General features: G+C 33.5%; 1 protein-coding gene across 1 annotated transcript; it reads left to right on the top strand.

The window, feature by feature from the left end:
• The first annotated feature begins 6,524 nt into the window (after positions 1-6,524).
• LOC120169840 (protein LAZY 1-like) lies at positions 6,525-8,218 on the top strand. Its single transcript, XM_039177930.1, has 2 exons — positions 6,525-6,530; positions 7,112-8,218. The coding sequence occupies exons 1-2, from the start codon at positions 6,525-6,527 to the stop codon at positions 7,769-7,771; spliced, it is 666 nt and encodes a 221-aa protein (XP_039033861.1). The 3' UTR covers positions 7,772-8,218.
• Positions 8,219-9,404: the final 1,186 nt, after the last annotated feature.

The raw sequence follows: 9,404 nt of genomic DNA, 5'->3' as shown, positions 1-9,404 counted from the left end.
CTATAATGAGTTATTTTTTTGAGCACATCAACTTTTAAAAGTTACAAAATGATCATTGGACTATTCATTATACTCCAAATTTGTCATTCTCCTTTTAAAAAAATAACGATCAACTGAGTTGGACCTCAACATACTGACTGAGATATGTTATTCGTTTGAGATTATAAGATCAAAATTTATCATATCTCAGTCAGCGGATTAACATACAGCTCAGACAACTGTCAAATTTTTATCACAAAATGACGAGTTTGAAACAAAATGAACAATTGAGTGATCATTTTGTAACTTTTAATAGTTAAGAGACTCAACAAAACTACTCTTCATAGTCGGAAGATCAATTTATAACTTTTAATACTGGGACTTAATAACATAATATCCTATAACCAGGGAGCTATTTATGTATTTTACCGTACTTTATAATCACGTCAAACTATTAAAAAAATCAGACATCTCAATACATAAAATATAAATCTTAAAAATAATGATAATAATGTTTTTTAAAGAATAACTTTTATTGTAATATTTATAGCTCGAGTTCACCCCAACTTGTTTTACACTACTATGATATTTTAGTGTTATTTGATTTTTATATATAATGTAATATATATCATATAAAGATTTAACTATATTTAAAATTTAAATAAACTTTTCTTAAAATCTAACGAAATATGTACTGCTGAATATTTGATAAGATATATATTTTCATTTAAAATGTAATGAAAAATTATATTTATGGGTCTATATAAATATAGTTTAATTTTTTTTATAAATATGGATAGAATCAAACACACTTTATATATTATAAACCTCTATATTTTTCAAAAAGAAAATAAAAATCGAATAACAGATGTGTGTCTTCTCTGTCATATATCCAGTTGAAGAATGAGGCTGTCGTCTTTATGATCCGTCAAGTTTGGGCTGCCATAGCTTTCGGCGAGGGTTATTGATTTAGACTGGGCTTTACCAATCATAAGAGACTGGAATTTATAAATAATATAAAATTCAGTTACTTATGGATGTTACGTTTTAGTTATTTATCTTGGTTTTAAACTCATCAAACGATTTGAACAATAAAAAAGAGTATTATTCTTCTTAAATGTTTTCAATTCGAGTACTCAATCATATTTACAGTTGTTTGTACATGAACACGTAACCTCTAAGAATAACAACAGTTCATTTAACCACTGTAGTAGTTTGATTCATGTAATGTTTTTATTTTCATGTTAATACGTGTCCAAAAATACATAATTTTGTCAATTTTCTTATATAATAAAGAAAACAATCTAATTTAATTTTCATCTTTCACATTTTTTTGATTAGTCTGGGGCAAGTACAAGGCAATATCTGTTCAAAGACAAATTCTCTACCTTTCGCATCCTAAAAAATAACAACAATTTCTTTACCACGGAGATCACTTGATTCATATTCATATTTCACATTAAAGTGTGTGAATATGAAAATATTATGCTAACACTAGGAACTGCATGTAACATCTCAATTTTTAGGACAAATTGTAATGTTTTTAAATAATTGTGATTAAGATTTAGTTTTTAGGAAGTTTGGGGACTTAGGGCATAATTTGCCCGTGGGTGGTTTTAAACCCATTTCCCCTCCTTTTTCCCTCTTTTCCTGCCGTGTAAACCCCCTAGTAGTTTCTTCTTTTTCCTTTCTCTCAACCTTTTTCCATTAGCATTTTTGGTTTGTGCTTGCTTTTGGTTGATTTTTCGTTGTTCGTGACTCTCACTTCCAGTACCATGTTGTTCATTGTGTTGTTTTTTTCTTCTCGTGGTTTCCGTTTTTCGATAGGCACCAGTGTTAGTTTTGTCGGAGGGGAGAAAGTTTTGAGTTTCTTTAAAATCTTTTTTTCGACATTTAGTTTTTTTGCAAACCGACCTCGATAAGTGGTTCATCGTGCTTTGAAATTATTTTATGTAATTTTCGGTAACTTTCTTATTGTCAGAATGCCTTCAATGCGCCGCCATGCGCGCGTTGGGCTACTCTGGCTGTTTAGAACCGGTTTGTTGTTGGACCGAATCGGTTGAACCGGTCAACCTATTGATCGATCCGACCCGTTGACGACCTGACCGTTGTCAACCTAACCCATCGACTGTTGACTTTGACCGTTGATTGTTAACTTTGACTGTTGACTTTTCAAAAACCCTATATTTTTATTTTTCGATCCCGAGTCTGATTTTACATTTCGTTTTACCAAATTCTGACCCGAAAGCCCTTTTTATTTTTTATGATTTTGCATCGTTTTCCTTTTTAGGTCTTAATTATGTTAAGTAAATTGTGGGTTTTTGAATTCATTTTTGGGTTTTATTTTTTGAAGGTACCCTCACATAATTAGAGCGCTCTCCAGTAGATCTTAATCAATAATGTCCTCCTCAGTTTGATTCTCGAGATACGTGTAAGTATAAGTTGATGATTTTATAACATATTATGTTTAGTGGTTAGCATTCGTATTTATGGTAGAGTACTATTTTAGGTTCCCTATCCGTATGACCTAATACTACTAATCATGGGAAGCGTAAAGTTTAGCTGACATCGATTATCTTCTTTAGGTATGTATTCTTTACCTATCTGATACTCTGAAATGTTGGACTATTATGTTTGATACTATTGTTAAGATATGTTTGTAATTTGGTTGCACTTATCTGTGTCATTCGTATTTCTAAATAATGTTGCATCACTCATGATCTGCTCATTGATGCATTTCTGACATATGCATGGGACAAACGCCCCGTTCTGACATTTGCATGGGACAAACTACTTTACTTTAGAGGACACACTGAGCTTCGTAACTCATTTCTTTTCAGTTTCTCTTCTTAGATTGCTCAGACTTTTAGGTTGTACGATCGGTACTTGGAGGATCGTTAGTAGTTGTTTTCTTTCGTACTTTATATGGACGCTTTCTTTTCAGACTTTTTATTATTTGTTTTCTGATAGTTTATACATAATTGAATATATTTCTTGTTATGGGATTTGGGATAATCAATTACTTTATTGGTTCCGGATTTAGAACTCATAGTATGTTTAAGTGTTATGAACTCCTGAGTTTTAACGGTTATGAATGATAAGACATGAGGGTTTTTTTCTATTCTCTTTCTTGATTTATGTTCAATCAAACGTTGTCGTGATCTCCGAAATTCGATCGTAGCATCCAGATCAGGTTTAGGGGATTACACGAAATTCATTATATGATTACACCAATGATAACAATTATTTTTAAGACAATTATATTTGAATTGGAAGGTTTTTTTTTCAACTAATAAATATTCATTCACGTTGGATGGGACCGCTCCTAAATATTAAATGGGTTGCCCAAACTCCAAAGGCCCGTCCAAGCTAGTAGACCCTTGGACAAGACTCGCACAGGATTTAGCCGAAGAGATGCCTTAGCAATCCATTATTAATTTATAAGTGTAAAAATAATTAAAACTAAATCAACATAAAATAAAGCATAAATATAATAATATCTATGCAGTTTGATCTTATTTATCTTTATTTATGAAAGAATAAAAAATCACTATATATATTTAGAGAATAAAGTGTTCAAATACATATAATTCTTTAAATTTTAAAAATCCAGTGTATTATCAAAGTTCATATAACGTTATACTCCATATGTCCCATTATATTCACCCACTGTTAAATTTTTATCAATTTTTTAATTTTAACTCATTATTATTTAAAATTTATTATTAATAAAAATAAATATATATATATATATTATTTAAAATATTTAAATAATCATAATTAAAAATTAATATTTTTTGTTTTTTAAAAATCAATAATAGACACATTTAATAAGACGGAATGAATATAAAATTTCATCTCTCAAACGGAGATGAGATTTATCTCTCCAACAATTCTATCTTCGTGATTTTAAAAACTAAAATCTATACTATATTTATAAAGTTAAATACTTGATATATTAATGGAATCAACAGATGCGAGATGCAGTGGTAAGAAACATACATTATGAAGGAGCGATCTAAATCTCAAACCTTAAAAACAACATTATTAGAATAAACAATCATAAATTTCAATCTTAGATCACAAAATAGACATCAAAGATATCAACAGAGGTCGATTATAGTAGTAAATGACTTGATATCACTTAAGTAAAGTCTCAAGTGAGAGTCCTTATGTATGCATAAAATCCCTGCAGGGAGATTTATCCACCAAAACTAGGTATACGACACGGGTCAATCCGAATTAATCAAGGCGAAGCCTTGGAATCGGGAGGGCAACCAAAAAAATATAGACATCAAGGATTCTAATATTATAGTTATGTAAATTATACATTTAATACATAAACTATCAATTTTGGGTACTAAAATGAAGCAAACACTAAACGTTAAGTATGATTTAGGTACTAAAACGGGCCAAGACTTATAGTTTAAGTACTAAATGTGTAATTTATCCTATAGTTTTATATCAAGTACACATGTACAAATGATTCCATTCTCATAATGGGAAAACAATAATAAGTTCAAAAAGTTCCATGTGAGATCCACAAGTTCAAGAAGCACCATGTGGGATTCACATGTTCAACATCAAATCCGGGTTTGATTCAGGCAACACAATGTCATGCGTAGTGCATTCTTTGCTCTTGTGCTGGAATTAGAATGCAATAATGGGGGCAATCCATTCTCACTTTCTTCCAAAAATAGCAATTACACATGTATCTACTCTGTTCTTTTTCTTTTAACTTCACTCATGTTCTAAGCAATTATAAAACTTCTAAATAAACAGTTTGATTTAAATTACTACGCAAATGACTTATTACAACCATGATCAACAAGACAAACTGTTGGTTATGTTATTCGGACCGGGATACGAGTACTAAATATGAACACATCCGACATAAGTATACTCATTTTTCAGGTTATTTTTATATATTTGAAAGATCGTATTCTCATACTCATATTCCCTAACATGTACTGGGTATAAGTATCAGACACGACTACTTATATCCGATACATGTTAGCTATTTGAGTTAACATGTCTGTGCTTAAAATATCATTTCTGAAGACACTTTATCAGCAATGTTAGCTGTCATCAGACATACCTGTGATATAAGTAAATCAGCCCTGCACTTTCACTGTTAGGGAACAACAGAATATAATCATTCAACACAATGGATCATGACAAAGATGCACTCACATCCAAATTTGGGGGGGGGGACTAAGGTTTCATGTTTAAGGCATTTTGGGGTGGCTCTTGTCTCGATGCAAATGAGATCTTCCTCCTCGGCTCACTCTAACATCTCAGAATCTTAGATGCTTTTGGGGTATACCGATGTACCGAAGTGGACGACCCTGTCTAAGTAGCAACTTTCTTAATCCAAAAATATACATGCAAAAGCAAGAAAGCATCTCAGTTGCAAGCTTCCACTGCTAGAAAGACTTCCTTCTCATTCCCTCGTCCAGTGCAAATTCAATATCAGAATCACCAACCATAGGAATAAAAAACGACTACAATGAATTCATTGCATGGTGAAGTCGAGGTTTTCCATTTTATGGAAGCTGCAATATGTAGAGATGTATTAACAGGATCATTCACAATGAGACAGAGAAATACAGATTATAAAGTGAAACTTGCCTCTGTCCTACATCATATGAGATGTACAGATGTATTAGCATGATCGTTCACAATAAGAAAAGCATAGAAATACAAATTATACGGTGAAACTTGCCTCTGCTATGTCCCATATGAGATGTAGATGTTCCCGTTTTATTCAGGTCTAAAATTAAAATGAATAAAGGAACACGGTATTAAGTAAATTTCATTAACAAAAATCTAAGCAAATGCATGATTATGGTTTATCATCTTCCAACAGTTGAGCAATGTTGCAGATTTCACCAAGATTCAACTGAAAGCACCACTGAAGCCAATAATTGCAGTTCCTAGCATATAAGATTATCTGAGATATTTTAACTGGAAAAAAACCATGTTGGCATCAGTACAGTAGAGGGGTACCTTTTCAAGGTAGATACCTGTAAGTATGTCCAACCATAAAGTTCCAGTCCTTGTAATGGTGGCAGCACCCTATAACAAAATACACGTCATAAAGTAATCATACATGTAGAGTGAGGAGAACGTGTATACCCATATAAATATGTTTGCATGCTTATCGATAAACAATATACCACCATCTGATATAGTATAGACATGAGAAACTCATCAACATTGAAGAATTAATAATAGTTGATGATCAATGGCAATGCCGATCTTGCATACGTTCAAGTAGCCACGAACCTAAAACAATGCATTTAATGCAGGACAGAGATGACACACATGGAGTCGAGTGTCTATGAATCACTCAGTTTTCCAATTTGATTTGATATTGATATAGTGCAGCCAACCAAAATCTGTATTTTTCTACTTGTTTCTCTCCACTCAATATCTCACAGCCTTCTAGCAATCACTAGCTCATTAATAATTACAAGTAATGATGCAAAGCTGGTATTCCAAAAGAATCTGACATCAATCAAGCTCTTCAAAGCAAGAACAAAATGAAGGTAACTCTCCAATTTATTAGATTCTTACAGTTGTTATTGCAGAACTAGGATGGATGCAGCATAAGTTACGACAAAGTAATATTGAGACTTTCAAGGATTTCACAACTGGTATTCCAACTTCTTTCATTCACAAAACAATCCCCAAGACATGAAAATCATCATTAGATTGGATCGGCACAGCTGAGTACAATAATCTGTACAATTGCTCAGCATGAATTAAAGCATTAGTCATTAGGTTCCCTTGAAGTGAACTCATGCTAGTTATAGTTTAAAACATTTAGATTATAGACCTAAAGCAGAGGCTAAATATAGGCTCCTTGGACTACAGTCAAAACTTGGTGGCCACAGCCATAAGTCTGAGGGTCAGAACTCAGAATCATTCTGCCTTAATATTTTCGAATGCAGTAGCCACCAATATTCATGGTATCAGGCTATCTTATCTCTCCGCATCGTACGAGGGTTAAACTATGTTGGTTGATATAAGGGCTTAAAATGAATATTTATGTTCTGCATCAGCACAAAATGGATTCCTTTTTTTGCAACTGTATCTGATTTCCTATTCCTTAAACTCTTGACTTCAGGGACCTACTGCTCGTCTTTCAGCTTATTCATCCCTCAATGGTCAAGAATCCCATCCGAATTCAGCTTCCAGATATGGATACGGAGCAATATACTCAACTCAGCCCAAAGAGGAAAATGAAAACTTCTCTACAGAATTCGAAGCTGAGGGAGTAGAAGACAACTTTGGAGACAAAACATCCACTGTCATCTCCGGGCTATTTCATGGCTTTCTCACCATTGGAACTCTGCAATCTGATTGCACCATCAGTGAGCCTATAACACCAACATTCACCATGTCTCGGGAAAACATTACTGAAGGAAAAACAGAGGGGACAGAAAATGATTTGAAGGTCATCAATGATGAACTGGACAAGTTCCTTGAGGCTGAAGCTGAAGAACATGGGTCCATTGAATCATCACGAAGGAGCAGTTTGGTTAGCGCAATTACACTTAGCGATAAGCCAATGCAAGAAGTCAATGCTGAAGAATATGTGAATGCAATCGTATGTCCACTTCAAGGATATCTGTTTGGATCTTCAATTGAACTTCCAGAAGCAAGATTTGAGGTAAAGAAAGAAAAGGCATCACTTGAAGAACTGTTCTACAGTGCAAAAACTGCCGAAGAGAGTCCTATGGAAAAATGTGGGAAAGAGGAAATGCATACCAAGCAAACCCCTTAAATGTCTCATCAAGAAGATTCTGAAAAAGCTTCATGCTTCTTCAGGTAGTTCTATCTCTTCCACCAAAGAAACTAATTCTGTTTCAACGAAGAAAAAACTCCAAAAGGTGAGTCTTATCTCTTCTGGGCCTGGATTCTCTAACAATTTTATAAGTATTTTAAGGAATAAGGACCTCAAGAATGCAAAATCCAACAGTGGTATCCACCTTATGGAAACACATTCTGTTGCATTGAGATTGCTCCAAAAAAGTCTACAATAGTTAAAGAGTACTAGATGCAGTAGGTATAAAAATCATGCATGCCAACACCATCATTCTCAAGCCTTAGAACCATTCTCTGAACAAGGAGTCAAACACTGGCAAGTCAGATTATTTGAGTCCGAGGGTCTAGAAGTCAACAACATGACCTCTGTGATAATAAAATAATAAAAGAAAAGAAAAAACCAAGTGTCTTACATTTACATGGACAGTCTCTAACTATAATACTTGAATTTTGGATGAATATATGATAAGTCATATGTTACTTGGTCTCGTTGATTGTCAGATACACGTATATATCTGATTCATACATCCCAAGTTTTTTCATATATTAGGATTTAGGAGAATTAGAACTCATGCCAAGGATATGTAATGGGACAAAAAAATGAAGAAGTCAGAGCAACATAAGACAAGTATAAATTTCCATTTATTTTTATATCCTAGACAACAATAGCCCTAGAATTTCTTTAAGGAAATAAGATTTTTGCAACAAAAAAAAAGTTCAAAGATGTACATTTAACAAGATAGTTCCTCAGATTAATTATTCCAACGAAAGGAATACAGAGTATTACATGGGTTTTAATTTCAGTGTGGCTTGCAGGTCATTAAACTTTTCCACGGGAAAATCTATCCTGAAAGCTCTATATCTGACAGAGAGTTAAAAAACTTGAATAGGAATAAGATGAAAAATGCTCCTTACAGTGGTGGTGACTATACTGATGGAGAGCAAATGCACCGAGATAAAGTGAAGAACTGGTTTTCTCAGGGATCAATGTCCGAAGTAGGAACACACAGTTACAAGCCCATCTCAGTACTGCCCCAGCCTCAATATGGGGTTACTGGCTCTATAACTGCAAGTTCAAATGGGGAGCACTGGATCAAAACAGATGCAGACTGTAAGTATGATGCACCTCCTGAAAATGATATAAACTCCTGGTGCATTTTCCAACTATTCCAGGCATTCATTTAGTTGCCATTGCATGGTCAGAAATATATTCTTAAATCCATATATTATCGTGATGTCAACATATATACAGTTTCAATATAGACTGTATTGAGCTTTGCGATCAAGTAATTGAGTAACTAGTTTTTTCTAACATATGTCTGCCCATCTTCTGCTGCTGCTATTGTAGACTTGGTGTTGGAGCTGTAATGAAGGAATGGCAACAAATGCTTACCAATAGCTTTCAGCAATCTTGTGGCTTTACAATTTCAGCTACTTCGTAATGTGTTTGAGTGTGTTAACAGTCTCAATAAAAGAAACCTATTAGGAAAAATATGTTTCATCCCTCTGGGTGTTATGATGAAGTTATGCACTTAGTTTTTTGTAGTCTTCTGAAGATGTGTTCATGGTCACTTTTTAAGTCTTGTCTGAAT

The sequence above is a fragment of the Hibiscus syriacus genome, unplaced genomic scaffold, assembly GCF_006381635.1.
Source record: "Hibiscus syriacus cultivar Baekdansim isolate YM2019G1 unplaced genomic scaffold, ASM638163v2 tig00111769_pilon, whole genome shotgun sequence".
Lineage (NCBI taxonomy): Eukaryota > Viridiplantae > Streptophyta > Magnoliopsida > Malvales > Malvaceae > Hibiscus > Hibiscus syriacus.
Note: the sequence above shows the minus strand (reverse complement) of the source record. Positions and strands in the feature narration are given on the sequence as shown.